Genomic DNA, 23906 nt, shown 5'->3' on the forward strand with positions numbered 1-23906 from the left:
AATGGCAACAAAAGCCAAAATTGACAAACGGAATCTGATTAAACTAAAGAGCTTCTGCACAGCAAAAGAAACTACCATCAGAGTGAACAGGCAACCTACAGAATGGGAGAAAATTTTTGCAATCTACTCATCTGACAAAGGGCTAATATCCAGAATCTACAATGAACTCAAACAAATCTACAAGAAAAAAACAAACAACCCCACCAAAAAGTGGGCAAAGGACATGAACAGACACTTCTCAGAAGAAGACATTTATGCAGCCAAAAAACACATGAAAAAATGCTCATCATGACTGGCCATCAGAGAAATGCAAATCAAAATCACAATGAGATACCATCTCACACCAGTTACAATGGCCATCATTAAAAAGTCAGGAAACAGGTGCTGGAGAGGAAGTGGAGAAACAGGAACACTTGTACACTGTTGGTGGGACTGTAAACTAGTTCAACCATTGTGGAAGTCAGTGTGGCGATCCCTCAGGGATCTAGAACTAGAAATACCATTTGACCCAGCCATCCCATTACTGGGTATATACCCAAAGGTCTATAAATCATGCTGCTGAAAGACACATGCACACGTATGTTTATTGCGGCACTATTCACAATAGCAAAGAGTTGGAACCAACCCAAATGTCCAACAACGATAGACTGGATTAAGAAAATGTGGCACATATACACCACGGAATACTATGCAGCCATAAAAAAATGATGAGTTCATGTCCTTTGTAGGGACATGGATGAAACTGGAAACCATCATTTTCAGTAAACTATCGCAAGGACAAAAAACCAAACACCGCATGTTCTCACTCATAGGTGGGAATTGAACAATGAGAACACATGGACACAGGAAGGGGAACATCACACTCCAGGGACTGTTGTGGGGTGGGGGGAGGGGGGAGGGACAGCATTAGGAGATATACCTAATGCTAAATGATGAGTTCATGGGTGCAACACAGCAATATGGCATGTGGATACATATGTAACAAACCTGCACGTTGTGCACATACACCCTAAAACTTAAAGTATAATTTAAAAAAAAAAAAACATGTGAACTTTATATTGTGGATATTTACTGTTTGGTAATTTTTTTAAGTAATAAAAGTTGAGGTAAACAAATCTTAGAGATAAAAAATCTCGAAATCTGAATGTCTATAGTGGGTTTCCAATATGATTAATTTGTATTTAACTATGAATTTCTATGAATCAAGAACAACTGACTAGAAGTAGCCTGATCTTATGCTTTGGTTTCTACTCAGTATATAATATACCAATATACAGAATGTAAACTAGGAATGGAATTCCCAGATTTTAGCAAAGAATACAGGAATAATGCAAACCCTATAGTTTCTAGAGGTAAGTTATTCATGTACAATCTAATTTAAAACTATTCAGATATAAAAACAGTAGAGAAAAATGAGCAAAAGCCAGAGAAGACAGACATATATATTTTGAAGAATATAACACACACTTTTCTGTGAAAAAAGAAAAATTAATAATCAATCAAGATGCATATTACAATATAGCCTAACAAAAGACAACTAGTTAGACATTTCCTGAAGGTCTTATCAAAATGTGAAGTGATTTCTTGACTTACTTATCTAAATTATTTTATCTTAAGAAAGAGAACAAAGGAAAATGACAGATAGTATATCTCACATCTACCAACAAGGATAAAGTGAATATAATAAAAATGGCAAGAGAAAAATCATAATTTCATGCCAGATTTTATAGCCACCAAAATGGGACAAATTCTGAGTTCAATTAGAAGTGTACTCCAGACTTAACAAAACCAGAATTTTAAAACTTTGACAATGAAATTGGATCTTACTCCAAAGAGAATTTCAGCCTCTCAGAACAAAGGAAACAGAAGACAAAGATGGAGAGTCTAGCAAGAGTTCTCCTCACAAATCTGAAATCTTAAAGGACACTCACTCAAAGAAAGAATAATAGTGAAGTTAAACCTTCGTCTCCCTAAAACACTCTCACAGGGGGATGCAAACAAAGGCCATGAGAAAAATTAGGAGAAAAAGGTAATACCTTTGTGAATGATAAGTATGATATATTCCTCAAGGAAGTATGTAGCCCAGTAATTCTTTGGCAGTCCAGAATATCTTAAGCAATGAACTTAGTTATGCCACCAACATACCCAAGGTACCTGGCAGAAGAAATATAAATCTTCCCCGAATGAAGGCCCACTTATCTCAGGCTTCAGAGAATTCTCCCAAATAATATTCTAAGGAAAATGAGCAGATTACAATTAAAAATTACCAAGCATAAAAAGACACACGTTACCATAAGTACCAACAAAAACAAAAGACAGAAGATAGGAAAAACAGAACCACAAAAGTCTTCACATAACGGAATATCTGAAGAGAGAGAATTAACTGGTGAGACAGAATATAAAATACTGTACTTATGATCTCTGAAAAAAAAAAAAAAAAAGAAGACAAGTGTAAAGATATCCGTGGGAAATACAGAACCAAAAAAGAATGACAACACAGATTTTAAATTTAACAAAACAGAATTCCTACAGGGAAAAATATAATCACTGAAATTAAACTTAATGAAGAGATTTGATACCACATTGGACATGGCTAAAGAAGGACTCAGTAAATTAGAAGATAAATTAGAAGAAATTACCCAGCATGTAACACAGAGAAGAAACAGATGGAAAGAAAGCAGGATACAGAAGTTAAGGAGAATGGAAGATGGAGTAAAAAAGGCTAAAATTCATTTAGCCAGAATTCCAGAAGAGAATATATGTAAAGAGTTAGTGGCTACGAATTTTCCAGATAGATTTTCTAGAATTCATTAAAAATCCCAGTACTCAGATTCATGAAATCCAATGAATCCCAAAAAGGATATATAAAGCAAATCTATAGCTGGATACACCAAATTGCAACAACAGAATACAAAAGATAAAAAGTTCTTAAATGTAAAAGAAAAGGATAGATAATGTAAAAAAAAAAAAAAACAAAAAAAAAAAGCAGACACACTGACACCTGAATTCTCAACATCAGTAATGAAAACCTAAAGACAGAATGGCCTCTTCAATGTATTAAGGAGAAAATGAACATCAACCTTTAATTCTACATACAGTAGTATCATGCCAAACTAATATGCAATGGGGCATGGTGGCTCATGCCTGTAATCCCAGCACTTTGGGAAGCTGAGGGAGAGGGATCACCTGAGGACAGAAGTTCAAGACCAGCCTGGCCAACATGGTGAAACCCTATCTCTAGTAAAAATACAAAAATTAGCTGGGCGTGGTAGCATACCCCTGTAATCCCAGCTACTCAGAAGGCTGAGGCAAAAAAATTGCTTGAACCTGGGAGGCACAGGTTGCAGTGAGCCGAGATTATGTCACCGCACCCCAGCCTGGCCAACAGAGCAAGACTCTGTCAAAAAATAAAAATAAAAAAAATAACAAAAACAAAACACAGATTTGCCACCAGCAGATTCTTACAAGAGAAAATATTTACAAGGGAAGTTTACAAATGAACTTCCAGGCCAGGCACAGTGGCTCACACCTGTAATCCCAGGACTTTGGGAGGTCGAGGCGGATAGATCACCTGAGGTCAGGAGTTTGAGACCAGCCTGGCCAACATGGTGAAACCCCGTCTCTATTAAAAATTTTTAAAAAATTAGCCAGACGTTGTGGTGGGTGCCTATAATCCCAGCTACTCAGGAGGCTGAGGCAGGAGAATCGCTTGAACCCAGGAGGCAGAGGTTAAAAAAAAAAAAAAAAAGAACTTCCAAAAGAAAGAAAATAAAATCAGATAAAAAGTGTAAGGTATAAGAAAAATGAAGAGCAAAGAAGGTAGTAAATGCACAAGTAATTGTAAACTACCATGAACTATATACATACAGTACAATAAAGTATTTTTTAAGTAAAAAAATTAGTATATGGGGATGGTATATAAAGTTCAAGAGTACTAAAGTCCATATAATGACTAGGAGAATATAAAAATATACAAAAATATATAAATAGGAGAATAAATATATAAATATATAATATATAAATAATATATATAATAAATATATAAAATAATATATATAAATATAATATATAATATAAATTAAATACATATATTTATAAATATTATATATAAAAATATATAAATATATAAATACATAATACATATATAAAACATATAAAGAGAATAAAAATATAAATAGAATATAAAAACATATAAAAAATATAAAATGACTAGGAGAATATAAAAATGTATACTGTAATTTATAAAATAAAGAGAGATAGAGAATATTTAACTTCCCGATAGTAGATTGTAGGGAAGGGGGAAGAAAGGTAACCTAGAATTTATCCAAAGGAAGGCAAGAAAAATAAAACAAGGAAAACCAATTCAAAAGCACAAAATAGGATGTTAGACATAAGCCTAAATAAATTAATTAAATGCAAACAGTAGATATAAATAAAAAATAAGCACCGTAAATCTAGATTGGAAAAAATCCTATTACATGTTGTTGACATGACACATCTGAAAACACAGGGAAAAAGTAAAAATATAAGAAAAAACATATACCAGGTAAATTCTAATGAAAAGAAACTTTGTACTTCATACTGATATCAGATCAAAAATAAAATAAAATAAAAAAGTACAAAGGGAAAATAATTAAAGCATTAAAGATGTGGTTTATAGGAGGAAAAATAATTTACTCCTGCATATACTTAATGACAGCCTTAAAATTCATCTTTTAAAAATTTTTTTTTATTATTACTTTTTTTGTGTGTGGCAGAGTGTCGCTCTGTCGCCCAGGCTGGCGAAACCTGGTCTCTATTAAAACCCCATCTCTATTATGGTTTTGCCATGTTGGCCAGGCTGGTCTCAAACTCTGACCTCAGGTGATCCACCCGCCTCAGCTTCCCAAAGTGCTGGGATTACAGGTGTGAGCCACCGCACCTAGCCAAATTTATTTTTTTAAACAACCTGACAGATCTATTAGAAATAGAAAAATCTACATTGATAATGAGGCATTTTTCATGTATTTCTCTTAATAACTGTTAGAATAAGGTGACAAAAGGAGAAAAAAAAATCCAGTAACGATACAAAAAATTTGAAGTACAGGATTAACAATCCATACCTAATGAACAGGTACAGATATGAAAAGACAGGCTTTTCAGCATATGAGCAACGTTTTTTTTAATATCATACATTGAGCTAGAAAACAAGTCCCAACCAATTACAAAGCATTAAAATCATACAGATAATCTCTATGGTCAACTACTTAATTAAAAAGTTCAATCCGTAATCTTAAACTTTCCCACAAAGAAATCTCCAAAACCAAGTGGTTTTCCCGTTAAGCTCTGCCAAATATTTAAGGAAGAAATAATATCTGACCTTATTCAAACTCTTCTAGAGAATAAAAAAGGATAGAACTTTTTTCCCTGAGGCTGATATATCAAAATCTGGAACTCATTCTAAGAAAGGAAAAGGAGAGGCCAGTTTTTGTCATAAATAGAGGTCCAAGTACCCTAAGCAAGATTTTGCAACTAACTTAAATGTGGTTACTAGGTATGAACTTTCTGAGTGTAAAAAATGATTATGGTTTTAGCTGCCTTTAAACATAAAAGTACTAAATTAGTTTCTGTTAAACTAAAACAAGTCTAGAAATATGATAAATTTAAAATAAACTTTACTAAAAGCATTCTACCATAAATAAAAGTTTAATATAGGATACAGTATTTAATTCACCAACATTAATATTGGCATTTACCTGTTGCTGTCTTATTGCGAAATTCTTCCAGTTTTGTCAAAGTTGCTGAAGTGAGCTGTGCTAGATGTACCTCTTTTGGAGGTCTGAAGAATTCCACTATACTATTCACTGTCCTCTGTTAAAATAAACATCATTAACACAAACTCAAAGCAAACTAAATTATATTAAAACTTAGTAATTTAAAAAAATGCTTACTGCATCATATATGATTTCTAAAGGTTCAGCTTCTATGATACACCTCTGAGAAACAGTTTCATCTAATGGATTTATCTCAAATGTAATTTGGAAAAGTGACATTGCATCATCCAATGAAGACAGGAGGCGGGGTTTTTCTGAATTATCTGGTAAGCCAGTAATATGAAATGAATCTATTTTAGTTTCAAATCTGCATTAAAAAAAAAGAAAAAAGTCAGCAATCAGTAAAATTGTAAAGGATTTTGAAAATTGAAAATGATTTAAAAAATCAATGAAGACAACTTCACTTTGCATTTCTGACTCCAGTCCATTCCCATCAAAGAAGATATACAATGATTCCTCTAAATTGACACAGATTAATTCACAAAAAATCCTATTTGTGTTGATTTATATGTAAAAAAGTTATGATAAGCTAAAATTAAAATGACAGTAAATCTACAATGCTTAATGTAAAACTGAAAAGTTTTGCACATTTAACACAACTCTATCAACATGTTTTCTTCTAAAAATAAAAATAAACATTTAAAGGCCAGACATGTGGTTCACACCCGTAATCCCAGCATTTTGGGAGGTCAAGACAGGCAGATAACTTGAGGTCAAGAGTTTGAGGCCAACGTGGTGAAACCCCATCTCTACTAAAAATACAAAAGTTAGCCAGGCATGGGGGCATGAGCCTGTAGTCCCAGCTACTCGGGAGGCTGAGGCAGGAAAATCGCTTGAACCAGGGAGGTGGAGGTTGCAGTGAGCCGAGATCATGCCACTGCCCTCCAGCTTGGGCAACAGAGTGAGACTCTGTCTCAAAAAAATAAAAGAATAAAATAAACATTTAAAAACCAAGGATGAGGCAGGACTTCGAGAATGACTATGTGAGGAGCTCAGCAAATCTTCTCCCCAGCAAACCAAACAGGGAAAGAACTGGTGAAAATTATAAAATCTCTGGAAATCGATCTAAGGGCATACAGCAAACAGAAAAACTTTTATTCAAGAAAATCTAGGCTGGGTGCGGTGGCTCACGCGTGTAATCCCAGCACTTTGGGAGGCCGAGGCAGGCGGATCACGAGGTCAAAAGATCAAGACCATCCTGGCCAACATGGTGAAACTCCGTCTTTACTAAAAATACTAAAATTAGCTGGGTGTGGTGGTGCATGCCTGTAATCCCAGCTACTCGGGAGCCTGAGGCAGGAGAATCTCTTGAACTCAGGAGGCAGAGTGAGCTGAGATTGCGCCACTGCACTCCAGACTGGTAACAGAGCGGCATTCCATCTCAAAACAAACAAAAAAATCTACTAAAACTTGATAAGAACAGGGAGAGCCTGTGGCATCTGAGCTATGATCATCTCCCACCTCTAATCCCCACACCACATTACAGAAAATCTACATTAATATGGGTGCAACTAAGAAGATATCGTCACATGGCATTCTCCTCTTTATGTCTGTCTTCAAATTGTCTTCTCTAGTCTGTCTTATTTCCTGAGTCTGTGTCCAAATTTCTCTTTCCTTTGAAGAGCACACATCATTCAATTAGAGCAAACACTAATACAGCATGAACTCATTTTAACTTGATTACATCTGCAAAGGCTATTTCCAAATAAAGCTATATTTGCAGGTACTGGGAATTAGAAATTGACATAATGTTTTGGATGATACAATTCTACCCACTACAGTAGGTAAACAAATGGAAAACTACATCCTTCAACAATCAACAACAACTAACCATGGAGAGGGGGGAAATCTAATTTCCACAGTTACCACATTATACCACTCAAAACATCAAGTTTTAAACAAAAATGTACAAAGCATACACAGAAAAGGGGAGACTAGACATTATGTTCACTAAGCCAACGTGTTAAATAAGCTTACACTCAAACACTAAGTAAGCTTACACTCAAACACTAAAGAAAACGAGGAAAATAACATTTGAGCACAGAATATAAATCGACAGAAATTATTAAAAAGAACCAAACAGAAATTTTGAAGGTGAAAAGCCAATAGGAAAAATTCACTACAGATGTTCCTTGACTTATAATGGGATTATGTCCCAATAAAATCATTGTAAGTTGAATATGTCGTAAGTTTAAAATGCATTTGACATATCTAGCCTACCAAGCATCATAGCCTAGCCTACCCTACCTTAAATGTACTCAGAATAGTTATATTAGTCTACAGTTGGGAAAAATCATCTAACACAAGGCCTATTTTACAATAAAATGTTAAACAGCTTATGTAATTTATTCAGTACTGTACTGAAAAGTGAAAAACAAAGGTCGTATGGATACTCAAAGTAAGATTTCTACTAAATATGGATCACTTTTGCACCATTCTAAAATCAAAAAATTGTAAGCTGAACAATCATGATTTGGGAACCATCTGCAGAGAGGTTTAACAGAGGATCTAAGCAGCCCAAAGAAAGAACCATCAAACTTGAATACAGGACAACTGAAATTATTGAGTCTGAGGAGCATAAAGAATAATGAAGAACAATGAACAGTGCCTAAAGTGGGAGACCATCAAGTGGAACAACATATGCACTACGGGACTCTCCAAAGGACATGAGAAAAAGAAAAAGACATTAAAAATACTGGGAGAAATAATGGCCAAAAACTTCTCAAATTTGATAAAGAACACAAATTTATACATCCAAGAAGCTCACAGACCTCCAATAAGGATAAACTCAGAGACTCACACAGCAACATATTATAATCCAACTGTCAAAAGCTAAAACAAGGAAAATCTTGAAAGCAGCAAGAGAGAAGCAACTCAACACATACACAAGATATGTAATAGATTAACAGCTAATTTCTCTTCAGAAACCATGCAGTCCAAAAGGCAGCAAGATCACGTACTTAAAGCGCTAAATGAAAAAAAATGTCAACCAAGAAATCTACATATGACAAAACTATCCCTCTAAAATGAAGGAAAAATGAACACATTTCCAGATGAACAAAAACTGAGTCTGTCTGTCATTACAAGAAAGGCTAAGTCCTAAAGACTGCAATGACAGGATATTAGGGAGTAATTTGAAGCCATACAAATAAAAAACTCTTGTAATTGTAACTACATAAGCAAATAAAAAAAGCCAGTAATATGGCATTTTTGGTTTTTAACTCCTCTTTTTAATTCCTCTATAAAGACAAACAGATAAAAACAAATATAAACCTAGACTAATGAACACATGTATGTAAAGCAGTAATTTGTGAAAATGATAACATAAAGATGAAGAATGGAGCTGCATAAGAGTAGAGTTTTTATACACTATTAAAGTTAAGTTAGTGTCAATTCAAATTTGACTGTCTTAAATTCGGACTGTTAATTGTAATCCCTATGGTAGCCCTCAACAAAATGACTAAAATATGTTTGGAAAAAGAAATGAGGAAGAAATAAAAATATATACTCAAAAAAATTAACAAACACTAAGAAGACAGTATTGAGGAACTGAGGGGACAGAAGGTATAAGACATACAATAAACAAGTAGCAAAATGGCAGAACTTCTTGTCTACCAGTAAACACGTTAAATGTAAATGAAATTAAACTCATCAAAGGAAAGATACAGACTGGCAGAATGGATGAAAAAAACATGATACAACAATACAGATGCTCCTCAACTTATGACTAATTACCCATCGAAAATATTCTAAGTCAAAAATGTATTTAATATACCTAGCCTAAGTCAGGGACCATAGGCATACTGCCTAAAAGAGACTCATTTTAAATCCAAAGACACATATGGGTTGAAAGTGAAAGGATGAAAAAAGATATTCCATGTAACTCGTAACCAAAAGAGAGCTGGGTGGTTATACTAACATATAAAATAATCTTTAGCCAGGTATGGTTGCTCACATCTTTAAATCCCAGCTACTCGGGAGGCTGTGGTGGGAAGATCACTTGAGACCAGGAGTTCAAGGCTGCAGTGAGGCTATGACTACACCACTGCACTCAAGCCTGGGTGGCAAAGCAAGACCCTGTATCCAAATTAATAATTAATTAATTAACTTAAATATCTTTCAATACAAAACTGTGACAAGAAAAAAAGTCACTATATTTTTATTAAAAGGCTCAATTCATCAAAGATACAACAATTATAAACATTTATACGCCAAACGAAGTCTTCAAAATATATGAATCACACCTTGACAGAATTAAAGGGAGAAATAGCTCACAATAACACTTAGAAATTTCAATCTCCCACTTCCATTAAATGAGGAACATTTAGGCAGAGGAACAATAAAGTAACAGAGAACCTAAACAACATTATAAACCAACTACATGTAACAGACAAATATGGACTACTCTACCCAACAACAGCAAAATACATTCTTCTCAAGTGCAAGCACATGGAACATTCTCCAGATTAGACCAAATGTTAGATCACAAAGCAAATCTCAACAAATTTAATAAGAAAATACACCAAGCATCTTCTCCAACCACAATGGAATCAAATTAGAACTCAATAAAAGAAAAACTGAAAAATTCACAATTATGTGGAAATTAAACACTCTTAAACAAGCAAAAGGTTAAAAAAAAATCACAGGAGAAATCAGAAAATACGTTGAAATGAATGCAACTCAAACACAATATTACAAAACATACAAGATGTATCCAAAGCAGTTCTCATAGGGAAATTTTTGTCTGCAAATGCCTACATTAAAAAAGAAAGATTATCAAACCAATAACTTCACTTTACACTTTAAAGAACTAAAAAGAGAAGAGCAAATTAAACCCAAAGCTCACAGTATGAATACAATAATACATATCAGAGTGGAGACAAATGAAATACAAAAAACAAAAACACCAGAGAGAATGAAAAAAATCAAAGTTGCCACTTTGAAAAGGTTAACATATTTAACAAACCTTTACCTAAAATAAGAAAAAAAAAACACTAAAGATGCAAATATCTATAACTAGAAATCAAAGTGGAGGCATTATGACACACTATAGAGGAATAAAAAGTACTATGAATGAATACTGCAAAAAATAGTACCAACAAAATAGATAAATGAACAAATTCCTAGAAACATACAAATTACAAAAACTGCCTCAAGAAGAAATAGAAAATCAGATAACTAATAGGAAGTAAAACCTTTCTATAACCTTAAAAACCTATAGTAAAATTTACTGTAACTTATAGATCCTACTTATAAACCTATAAACTATCAGTAAAACTTTACTATAAACTTTAGTATAGTAAAACTTAGTATAACCTTTTAAACTTACTTATAGTAAAACCTGTAACTAGTAAGGAGTAAATCAGTAACCAAAAACTCTCAACAAAGAAGAATTCAGCTGATATGGTTTGGCTGTGTCCCCACCCAAATCTCATCATGAATTGTAGCTCCCATAATTCCCCCATGTCGTGGGAGAGACCTGATGGGAGGTAACTGGATCAAGAGGGTAGGTTTTTCCGGTGCTGTTCTCATGATAGTGAATAAGTCTCACAAGGTCTGATGGTTTTATAAAGGGAGCTCCCCTGCACAAGCTCTCACTTGCCTGCCTCCATGTAAGATATGACTTTGCTCCTCATTTGCCTTCTGCCATGATTGTGAGGCCGCCCCAGCCATACCAAACTATGAGTCAATTAAACCTCTCCCCTTTATAAATTACCCAGTCTCAGGTATCTCTTTATTAGGAGCATAAGAACAGACTAATACAGGGACCAAACAGCTTCACTAGTGAATTCTACAAAATATTTAAAGAAGGATTAATAACAATCCTTCTGAAACTCTTCATAAAAACAGAAAAAGCATCCATTTAGCACGTATTTAAATGGAAAGATACCCCATGTTCACAGAAGGCTTAATATTGCTATTATGGCAATACTACCAAAAGCACTCTACATACTGAATGCAATCCCTATCAAATTTCAAAGAGACACTTTCCAGAAATGGAAAAGTGAATCCTCAAATTCATAAGGTCTTGCAAGCAACCCTTGAACAGCTAAAACATTCTTGAAAGAGAAGAACAAAATAGGGAAGACACTTCCCAATTTCAAAACTTACTAAAAATCTGCAGTGATCAAAACAGTACGATATTGGTATAATGATAATCATAGTGAAAGTCTAGAATAAAAATGAGATAGAATTGAGAGTCCAAAAATAAAGTCATACATACATCTACGGCTGATTTTCAACAATGATACCAGGAGTGTTCATTGAGGAAAGAATAGTGTCTTCAACAAGTGTGAGGGGACACTGGGATATCCACATGCAAATGAAATGAGTTGTACTGATTCCTTATGCCATTTACAAAAATTAACTCAACACAGGTCATAAACGTATATGTAAGAGACACAAGTATAAAACTCTTAGAAGAAAATACTGGAGTAGACTTTCACAACCTTGGCTTAGGTGAACCTTCTGAGATAAGACATCAAAAGCATGAAAAACAAAATATAAGACCAGATGAAGTGAGCTTCAAAATTAAAAACTTTTGTACACCAAAGGACGGTGTCAATGAAGTGAAATGACAAAATAAAGAACAGAAGGAAATATTTGCAAATCATGTACCGGTGGCGGTGTAGTATCCAGAATACAAAAGAATTCTTACACCTCAACAACAAATGAAAAATAACTCAATTAAAAAATAGACCCAATGAACTTATACAAAGGGCCAATATCCACATGAAAAGATGCTGAACATCATTAGTCATTAAGGAAATTCAAATCAAAACCACAGTATGATACTAAACACCCATAAGGATGGCTATAATTTAAAATAAAAAAAAACAGAAAATAACAAGTGCTGGGAATGATATGGAAAAAATATGAATCCATGTACATTGCTGGTGGGATTGTAAAATGATGCAGACCACACCTAACTCACATCTAACATCATAATGGTGAAAGGATGAACACTTCCTTTGAAGAACTGAAACAAGAAGAGAAGCCCACTCTCATAATTTCTATTTAAAATACTACTGGAGGTTCTAGCCAGGGCAATTCGGCAAGAAAACAAAAGAAAAGGCATCCACATTGGAATGGAAGAAGTAAAACTATATTTGCAGATTATATGATCATGTATATAAAAAATCCTAAGGAATCAACTACAAAAACTCGTTGAACTAATTAAACAAGTTCATCAAGGCTGCAGGGTACAAGTGCAGTATACAAAACTCAACTGTATTTCTATACACATATAATAATCCAAAATGAAATTAAGAAAACAATTCCACTTATATCAAAAACAATAAAATACTTGCAAATAAATTTAACGTAAGAGGTGTACTGTATCTGAAAACTGTAAAATATTGTTCAAATTTTAAAAATATCTAAATAAATGAAAAGACATCCAATGTGCATGGATTGGAAGACTTAATATTGTTTAGATGAGTAGCTGAATAATTTGTTCAGTACACCCAAAATTGATCCACAAAATTCAACACAATCTTTATCAAATCTGAGCTTATTTTTTTGCATAAATGGACAACATAATCTTAAAATTTATACAGAAGTTTAAGGAAATCAGGACAGCTAAAACAAAAAAACAAAACTGGAAGAGTCATACTTCCTGATTACAAGTTCTACTATAAAGCCACCATAATTAAGACAGTAGGGTACTGGCATAAGGCTAGACATATAGAACGATGGGATTAGAATTAAGAGTCTAGAAATAAATCCTTAGATTTATGATCAACTCATAAATTTTGACAAGGCTGCCAAGATCATTCAATGGGGAAAGAATAGTTTTTTCAACAAGTGGTGCTAGGACAACTGAATAATCTCATGAAAAAGAATGAAGCTGAACCCCCCACCTCACACCACACACTAATATTAACTCGAAATGGATTCTAACCCTACATATAAGAGGAAACAGTATAAAATTCATACAAGAATATATAGGAGTATATATTTGTACCACTGGAGTAGGCAAAGATTTCTGAGTTATAATGAAAAGCATGTGTAACAAAAAAATATATAAATATGACTTCACCATTAAGAAAAATAGAAAACACATTTATTGATTTGCGTATGTTGAACCAGCCTTGCATCCCAGGGATGAAGCCCACTTGATTACGGTGGACAAGCTTTTTGATGTGCTGCTGGATTCGGTTTGCCAATATTTTATTGAGGATTTTTGCATCAATGTTCATCAAGGATATTGGTCTGAAATTCTCTTTTTTGGTTATGTCTCTGCCAGGCTTTGGTATCAGGACGATGCTGGCTTCATAAAATGTGTTAGGGAGGATTCCCTCTTTTTCTATCGATTGGAATAGTTTCCGAAGGAATGGTACCAGTTCCTCCTTGTACCTCTGGTAGAATTCGGCTGTGAATCCATCAGGTCCTGGACTCTTTTTGGTTGGTAAGCTATCGATTATTGCCACAATTTCAGAACCTGTTATTGGTCTATTCAGAGATTCAACTTCTTCCTGATTTAGTCTTGGGAGGGTGTATTTGTCAAGGAATTTATCCATTTCTTCTAGATTTTCTAGTTTATTTGCATAGAGGTGTTTGTAGTATTCTCTGATTGTAGATTGTATTTCTATGGGATCGGTGGTGATATCCCCTTTTTCATTTTTTATTGCATCTATTTGATTCTTCTCTCTTTTCTTATTAGTCTTGCTAGCGGTCTATCAATTTTGTTGACCTTTTCAAAAAACCAGCTCCCAGATTCATTAATTTTTTGAAGGGTTTTTTGTGTCTCTATTTCCTTCAGTTCTGCTCTGATTTTAGTTATTTCTAGCCTTCTGCTAGATTTTGAATGTGTTTGCTCTTGCTTTTCTAGTTCTTTTAATTGTGATGTTAGGGCGTCAATTTTGGATCTTTCCTGCTTTCTCTTGTGGGCATTTAGTGCTATAAATTTCCCTCTACACACGCTTTGAACGTGTCCCAGAGATTCTGGTATGTTGTGTCTTTGTTCTCGTTGGTTTCAAAGAACATCTTTATTTCTGCCTTCATTTCATTATGTACCCAATAGTCACTCACGAGCAGGTTGTTCAGTTTCCATGTAGTTGAGCAGTTTTGAGTGAGTTTCTTAATCCTGAGTTCTAGTTTGATTGCACTGTGGTCTGAGAGACAGTGTTATAATTTCTGTTCTTTTACATTTGCTGAGGAGAGCTTTCCTTCCAACTATGTGGTCAATTTTGGAATAGGTGTGATGTGGTGCTGAAAAAAATGTATATTCTGTTGATTTGGGGTGTAGAGTTCTGTAGATGTCTATTAGGTCCACTTTGTGTAGAGCTGAGTTCAATTCCTGGATATCCTTGTTAACTTTCTGTCTCGTTCATCTGTCTAATGTTCACAGTGGGCTGTTAAAATCTCCCATTATTATTGTGTGGGAGTTTAAGTCCCTTTGTAGGTCACTCAGGACTTGCTTTATGAATCTGGGTGCTCCTGTGTTGGGTGCATATATATTTAGGATAGTTAGCTCTTCTTGTTGAATTGATCCCTTTACCATTAAGTAATGGCCTTTGTCTCTTTTGATCTTTGTTGGTTTAAAGTCTATTTTATCAGAGACTAGGATTGCAACCCCTGCCTTTTTTTGTTTTCCATTTGCTTGATAGATCTTCCTCCATCCCTTTATTTTGAGTCTATGTGTGTCTCTGCACGTGAGATGGGTTTCCTGAATACAGCACACTGATGGGTCCTGACTCCTTATCCAGTTTGCCAGTCTGTGTCTTTTAATTGGAGCATTTAGCCCATTTACATTTAACGTTAATATTGTTATGTGTGAATCTGATCCTGTCATTATGATGTTAGTTGGTTATTTTGCTCGTTAGTTGGTGCAGTTTCTTCCTAGCCTCGATGGTCTTTACAATTTGGCATGTTTTTGCAGTGGCTGGTACCAGTTGTTCCTTTCCATGTTTAGTGCTTCCTTCAGGAGCTCTTTTAGGGCAGGCCTGGTGGTGACAAAATCACTCAGCGTTTGCTTGTCTGTAAAGTATTTTATTTCTCCTTCACTTATGAAGCTTAGTTTGGCTGGATATGAAATTCTGGGTTGAAAATTTTTTTCTTTAAGAATGCTGAATATCGGCCCCCACTCTCTTCTGGCTTGTAGAGTTTCTGCCGAGAGATCAGCTGTTAGTCTGATGGGGTTCCCTTTGTGGGTAACCCAACCTTTCTCTCTGGCTGCCCTTAACATTTTTTCCTTCATTTCAACTTTGGTGAATCTGACAATTATGTGTCTTGGAGTTGCTCTTCTCGAGGAGTATCTTTGTGGCGTTCTCTGTATTTCCTGAATCTGAATGTTGGCCTGCCTTGCTAGATTGGGGAAGTTCTCCTGGATAATATCTTGCAGAGTGTTTTCCAACTTGGTTCCATTCTCCCCATCATTTTCAGGTACACCAATCAGACGTAGGTTTGGTCTTTTCACATAGTCCCAAATTTCTTGGAGGCTTTGTTCATTTCTTTTTATTCTTTTTTCTCTAAACTTCCCGTCTCGCTTCATTTCATTCATTTCATCTTCCATCAGCGATACCCTTTCTTCCAGTTGATCGCATCTGCTACTGAGGCTTCTGCAATCTTCGCGTAGTTCTCAAAACTTGGCTTTCGGCTCCATCAGCTCCTTTAAGCCCTTCTCTCCATTGGTTATTCTAGTTATCCATTCTTCTAACTTTTTTTCAAAGTTTTTAACTTCTTTGCTATTGTTTTGAATTTCCTCCCATAGCTCAGAGTAGTTTGATCGTCTGAACCCTTCTTCTCTCAACTCGTCAAAGTCATCCTCCATCCAGCTTTGTTACGTTGCTGGTGAGGAACTGCGTTGCTTTTGAGAAGGAGAGGTGCTCTGCTTTTTAGAGTTTCCAGTTTTTCTGCTCTGTTTTTTCCCCATCTTTGTGGTTTTATCTACTTTGGGTCTTTGATGATGGTGATGTACAGATGTAATCCAGCATATAAACAGAACCAAAGACAAAAACCACATGATTATCTCAATAGATGCAGAAAAGGCCTTTGACAAAATTCAACAACCCTTCATGCTAAAAACTCTCAATAAATTAGGTATTGATGGGATGTATCTCAAAATAATAAGAGCTATCTATGACAAACCCACAGCCAATATCATACTGAATGGGCAAAAACTGGAAGCATTCCCTCTGAAAACTGGCACAGGACAGGGATGCCCTCTCTCACCACTCCTATTCAACATAGTGCTGGATGTTCTGGCCACAGCAATCAGGCAGGAGAAGGAAATAAAGGGTATTCAATTAGGAAAAGAGGAAGTCAAATTGTCCCTGTTCGCAGATGACATGATTGTATATCTAGAAAACCCCATTGTCTCAGCCCAAAATCTCCTTAAGCTGATAAGCAACTTCAGCAAAGTCTCAAGATACAAAATCAATGTACAAAAATCACAAGCATTCTTGTACACCAATCACAGACAAACAGAGAGCCAAATCATGAGTGAACTCCCATTCACAACTGCTTCAAAGAGAATAAAATACCTAGGAATCCAACTTACAAGGGATGTGAAGGACCTCTTCAAGGAGAACTACAAACCACTGCTGAATGAAATAAAAGAGGATATAAACAAATGGAAGAACATTCCATGCTCATGGGTTGGAAGAATCAATATCGTGAAAATGGCCATACTGCCCAAGGTAATTTATAGATTCAATGCCATCCCCATCAAGCTACCAATGACTTTCTTCACAGAATTGGACAAAACTACTTTAAAGTTCATATGGAACCAAAAAAGAGCCCGCATCGCCAAGTCAATCCTAAGCCAAAAGAACAAAGCTGGAGGCATCACGCTACCTGACTTCAAACTATACTACAAGGCTACAGGAACCAAAACAGCATGGTACTGGTACCACAACAGAGACATAGATCAATGGAACAGAACAGAGCCCTCAGAAATGATGCCGCATATCTACAACTATCTGATCTTTGACAAACCTGACAAAAACAAGAAATGGGGAAAGGATTCCCTATTTAATAAATGGTGCTGGGAAAACTGGATAGCCATATGTAGAAAGCTGAAACTGGATCCCTTCCTTACACCTTATACAAAAATTAATTCAAGATGGATTAAAGACTTAAATGTTAGACCTAAAACCATTAAAATCCTACAAGAAAACCTAGGCAATACCATTCAGGACATAGGCGTGGGCAAGGACTTCATGTCTAAAACACCAAAGCAATGGCAACAAAAGCCAAAATTGACAAATGGGATCTAATTAAACTAAAGAGCTTTTGCACAGCAAAAGAAACTACCATCAGAGTGAACAGGCAACCTACAGAATGGGAGAAAATTTTTGCAACCTACTCATCTGACAAAGGGCTAATACCCAGAATCTACAATGAACTCAAACAAATTTACAAGAAAAAAACAAACAACCCCATCAGATAGTGGGCAAAGGACATGAACAGACACTTCTCAAAAGAAGACATTTATGCAGCCAAAAAACACATGAAGAAATGCTCATCTTCACTGGCCATCAGAGAAATGCAAATCAAAACCACAATGAGATACCATCTCACACCAGTTACAATGGCCATCATTAAAAAATCAGGAAACAACAGGTGCTGGAGAGGATGTGGAGAAATAGGAACACTTTTACACTGTTGGTGGGACCGTAAACTAGTTCAACCATTGTGGAAGTCAGTGTGGCGATTCCTCAGGGATCTAGAACTAGAAATACCATGTGACCCAGCCATCCCATTACTGGGTATATACCCAAAGGACTATAAATCATGCTGCTATAAAGACACATGCACACGTATGTTTATTGCGGCACTATTCACAATAGCAAAGAGTTGGAACCAACCCAAATGTCCAACAACAATAGACTGGATTAAGAAAATGTGGCACATATACACCATGGAATACTATGCAGCCATAAAAAATGATGAGTTCATGTCCTTTGTAGAGACATGGATGAAACTGGAAAACATCATTCTCAGTAAACTATCGCAAGGACAAAAAACCAAACACCGCATGTTCTCACTCACAGGTGGGAACTGAACAATGAGAACTCATGGACACAGGAAGGGGAACATCACACTCCAGGGACTGTTGTGGGGTTGGGGGAGCGGGGAGGGACAGCATTAGGAGATATACCTAATGCTAAATGACAAGTTAATGGGTGCAGGAAATCAACATGGCACATGGATACATATGTAACAAACCTGCACATTGTGCACATGTACCCTAAAACCTAAAAAATAATTTAAAAAAAAGAAAAATAGAAAACACAGTGGGAGAAAATAACGGAAAATTGTTTATCTAATAAGAGATTTGTATCAAGAATATATAAAGAACTCTTGCAAGTCGATAATAAAAAGACAACCCAATATAAAATAGGAAAAGAAGTCTAATAGACATTTCTCCAAAGAAGATATGCACGTGAAATGGCCAATAAGCATAAAAAAAAAATAGCTCAAAATCCTTAGCCATGAGGAAAATGCATATCAAAACCACAGTGAGATACCATTTCATATTCACTAGAATGGCTGTAATCAAAAGAACAGATAATAACAAGTGCTGATGAAGATATGAGGAAACTGGAAACATCATACACTGTTCATGGAAATGTAAAATGGTGAGGCTGCTTTGGGAAACAGTCTGGTAGTTCCTCAAAAGGTTAAATAGTATTAGCATATGAGACAGCAATTCCACCCCAAGTGTATACTCAAGAAAATTAAAACCCACCTCCAAACAAAATATTACTCATGAATATTCATAGCTGCAATACTCAGAATAGCCAAAAAGAAGGAACAACCTAAATATCCTCAACAGTTAAATGGATAAACAAAATGTGATGTGTCCATAATAGAGATTACTAGGCAATAAAAAGAAATGTACTAATTCACGCTACAACAGGATGAACCTTGAAAACATCATGCTAAGTGAAAAATGCCAAACAGAAAAGACCAGATATTGTATGACTACATTCATATGAACTGTCCAAAATGGACAGATCCTTTCAAATAGAAAGTATATTAGTTGTTGCCAAGGGCTGGGTAAGGGGGCACTTGGGAGTGACTGCTAATGGTTACAGGGTTTCTTTGGGAGTTGTTAACATATTCTCGAATGAGCCAAGCTTGCACCTGTAATTCCAGCACTTCGGGAGGCTGAGGCTGGCGAACTGCGTTGAGCCAACAAGCTCAAGACCAGCCTGGGCAACATGGTGAAACCCCATCTCTACAAAAATTCCAAAAATTAGCAAGGTGTTGGTGGCTCGCACCTGTAGTCATGGCTACTCAGGAGGCTGAAGCTGGAGGTTAGCCTGAGCCCAGGAAGCAGAGACTGCAGTGAGCCAAGATCCTGCCACCATACTCCAGCCTGGGCAACAGAGTGAAATCCTGTCTCAAAAAAAATAAATAAAATAAAAAAAGAAAAGCTCTAGAATTAGATAGTAGTTGATATGGTTTGGCTCTGTATCCCAAACCAAATCTCATCTTGAATTGTACTCCCATAATTCCCATGTGTTGTGGGAGGGACCTGGTGGGAGATAATTTGAATCATGGGGGTGGCTTCCCCATACTGTTCTCATGGTAGTGAGTAAGTCTCATGAGAGCTGATGGTTTTAGCAGGGGTTTCCGCTTTTGCATCTTCCTCATTTTCTCTTGTCGCCACCATGGAAGAGGTGCCTTTCGCCTCCCCCGACGATTCTGAGGCCTCCCCAGCCATGTGGAGCTGTTGGTCCAATTAAACCTCTTTTTCTTCCCAGTCTTGGGTAAGTCTTCATTAACAGCATGAAAATGGACTAATACAGTGGTGGTGGTTGTACAACTTCGTAAATATACCAGCGTGAAATTACTATATAATACAGTTGTGAAAAATCAATGAATCATACACTTTAAATGAATTGTAGGGTATGTGAATTACATCTCAAAGCTATTTTTAAAAAAAAAAACTAAACACTCTCAGATAAAAACCATATTGTTAATGCTGTTTCTTTTTGTGTAGTGTAGTTGTTGATCATTTTTGTATTATTCTTTAATGCCCTATGTTTCACTGGAATGTGGTTTTTCTACTGAACATGTATTATTTTAGCAATTAAAAAAAAAAAACCTAAGTTTCCTGAAACCACAAAAGGATATATTAAACTATAGTGCTCTTTACAAAAGACTAGGATTGTGACCTAATGTCTAAGAACACAGTGAAGTTTTTTTCATATATGATAAAAGAAGATAAATTAATACTTACTTTATTGCTTGTGCTCCTGGTCTTTGCACAATTAAGGTGCTAAATTCTTCTATTACAATATCTATCAGCTCAGGTTTTTGATGATTTTCTCTTAGAACAATTGACATACTTTTCAAGTGGACAAAAAACTTCAAGGCTTCAAACTAAGGTATATTCAGAAGAATAAAATGAAAACATATATATATAAGCATAACAAATAATCTTATTCTTATAGTACATTCATTTCAAAAACCACCAAATATTTTAAGGACATTTTATTTCTTCAAGAATCATCACATTAACACCAAAAAAAGAGACAATATTTATCCCTACCTTAGAAATTAAAATAAATGCAATTTTACAGACCCAGAAAAAAGATCACAGAACAAGTCAGTAACATGTATTTTGGAAAGATTAAAAAATAGACATATGTAACATTAAATTCCAAAGCATAAGGTCAGGAGCAGTGGTTCACGCCTATAATCCCAGCACTTTGGGAAGTCGAGGCAGGCAGATTGCTTGAGCTCAGAAGTTCAAAACCAGCCTGAGCAACATGGCGAAACCCCATCTCTATCAAAAAAAAAAAAAAATATATATATATATATATACAAAAAGTAGCCAGCATGATGGCCCATGCCTGTGGCTCCAGCTGTTCAAGAGGCTGAGGTGGGAGGATTGCTTGAGGCCAGGTTAAGGCTGGCAGCAGAGACCACACCACACCCAGCAGTCTACACCCAGCAGTCCAGCCTGGGCAACGGAGTGAGACCCTGTCTCTAAATAAATAAATAAATTCTAAGGTATAAGGCAAGAAAACATCTTACTGTTTTTGGTAAAGTTGGATCAACTGCTGTTTCACTATAGCCAATTGCTTCATAGAGTAAAGCTTTTTCTTCAGGTGTCAACATTTCTTCAAGAACTACAAATCAGAAAGAAGTGCTTTATGTTCTTAAATAAAAACAATAAAATTAACACAATGTATCTGCCTTTAATAAACAGAATGTGAAATTTACTTTCTTGAATGCTCTTAAGAAATCATAAACACTGAATGTTTGCATGGGGCTGGCAATTTTACAAATAATTATCCAAAATATAAATTGCTAAATATATAAGTTTAGCAACATTAATTTATAACATTTGTATTAAGCAAGAGCTCAAAAACGGCTAACTATATTAGACAATAGCACTGTGCTAATCAACACATTTGGTATAAAAAGTAGGTAGTATTAATATTGTAATTTCCTCCCATGTTATAGATGATAAAACTGAGGTTTAGTGCACTTAAATAACTTGCCAGAGACACACTGCTAATAAGTGATAGATCTAAAACATATACCTAAGTCTCTAAAACTCCAAAGCTATACTCTTAAGCTGTTGGTTAAAAATCAAAAATCTTTCCAAGAAACAACTTTAATAAAAATTTACAATGGAGAACACTTCGGAATTTTTATTTATTTATTACTGTGCTATATGCATTCACTAAATCTCTGGGCATAAAGCTCTTTTGTAAGCACTAGTATGATTTTTTAAATTATTTTTTATTTTTAAACTAATACACATTTTCAATGTTTTAATAGTTTTATTTGTAATAACTTTATATATAATTACACAAATATACTTCAATGTCTATTTACTTTAGGCAAAAAATGGCAAAACTTTATTTTGATGCTCAGTGATTAACTATGCTGTAAAATGAAATGGACATACTTCCAGGTTTAACATCTGGTTGCTGTTCATTAGTATTTTGTTCTGACCAAGACCATAGCCAGCTAAACCACCCTTTATTATCCTCTGGATCTTTTACTCCTTCTTTGTAAATTTTGTATCCAGCTTTCTTTACCTAAAATGAATAAATTTTCAAATAAATGACACATTATCCTTTATTTAGCAACTGAAACAAATATAAGCAAGACATTCTGAAAACTTATCCTCTTGAGCAAAATGATTGTCAACAATATACACATTAATAACAGAACACAGTAACTGTAACGTTAGTCAAACATAAGAATTTAGGAGTACCACATAGTTTTTCCACCATCTTATAAGAAATGACGATAGAAAAAAAATCAATTGGCTTTTACCTTCATAACTGAATATTTGAAAAGCCCAAATATTTAGAAAGGTTGTTTCCCATAGAAATCTGTCTGATTTAAATGGATGTGCCAAAAAATATTAAATAATTTTCTTATACTAAAAAGCAAATTGAACCATTTTTTGGAAACAATATGTTACAGTATGAGATTAATAATATCACATCTGTCATATCTATATGGAATTCAGAATTATTTTTACTAATTGAAAAGCCAAGAATTACCTCAACTTCTGCCTGCTGTCTAGCTATAGTTATATTAAAGACATCCAAGGTTTTTTCCAACTCCTGAAAAATATAAACAAAAATGTGTTAACTTTACAAGAATAACTTTACATAAATAACTTAAGCACATTATCAAATGGCTGCACTAAAGAAAAGATATAATAGGAAGCAAACAACAGAACACTCAGCAATATAATACAGATGTTAAATTCTGGGAAGCAATGCTTGAACATATATCAGCATGGAAATTAGTAAATTAGAGAGTAATTTTTTGAAAAATGAAATCATACATATTATGCATAAAAGAGTTCCAAACTCTTCAAGTTATAAACATATTAAAATATGTACATGCATTGTTTAAAACGATTTTATTTGGGTTTAAACTACAGATAAGGGTAAACATATTGGTTACATTTTCAACTAAAAATATAATTACAAGGCCAAGCACAGTGGCTCATGCCTGTAATCCCAACACTCTGGGAGGCTGAAGCAGGCGAATCACTTGAACTCAGGAGTTCCAGACCAGCCTGGGCAACATGGCAAAACCTCTACAAAACATATACAAATTAGCTAGGCATGGTGGCACATGCCTGTAGTCCCAGCTACT

General features: G+C 35.1%; 1 protein-coding gene across 3 annotated transcripts in view; it reads right to left on the minus strand.

Annotated features, from left to right (window-relative positions):
• The window catches only part of VPS13A (vacuolar protein sorting 13 homolog A), a 260053-nt gene that overhangs the window by 184982 nt on the left and 51165 nt on the right, over positions 1-23906 (minus strand). For all 3 annotated transcript variants that reach the window (XR_004029357.1, XM_003267439.4, XM_003267441.4), the window contains exons 14-19: positions 23300-23362; positions 22693-22825; positions 21810-21904; positions 21010-21152; positions 5931-6120; positions 5736-5850 (exon numbers count right to left, since the gene is read on the minus strand). Coding sequence is in view for 2 of the 3 variants with exons in the window: in XM_003267439.4 (XP_003267487.2) it covers positions 5736-5850; positions 5931-6120; positions 21010-21152; positions 21810-21904; positions 22693-22825; positions 23300-23362 (739 nt within the window). In the remaining variant the exon portion in view is untranslated. The remainder of the gene's footprint in view (positions 1-5735; positions 5851-5930; positions 6121-21009; positions 21153-21809; positions 21905-22692; positions 22826-23299; positions 23363-23906) is intronic.

Source organism: Nomascus leucogenys, chromosome 1a (genome assembly GCF_006542625.1).
Source record: "Nomascus leucogenys isolate Asia chromosome 1a, Asia_NLE_v1, whole genome shotgun sequence".
Taxonomy (NCBI): domain Eukaryota; kingdom Metazoa; phylum Chordata; class Mammalia; order Primates; family Hylobatidae; genus Nomascus; species Nomascus leucogenys.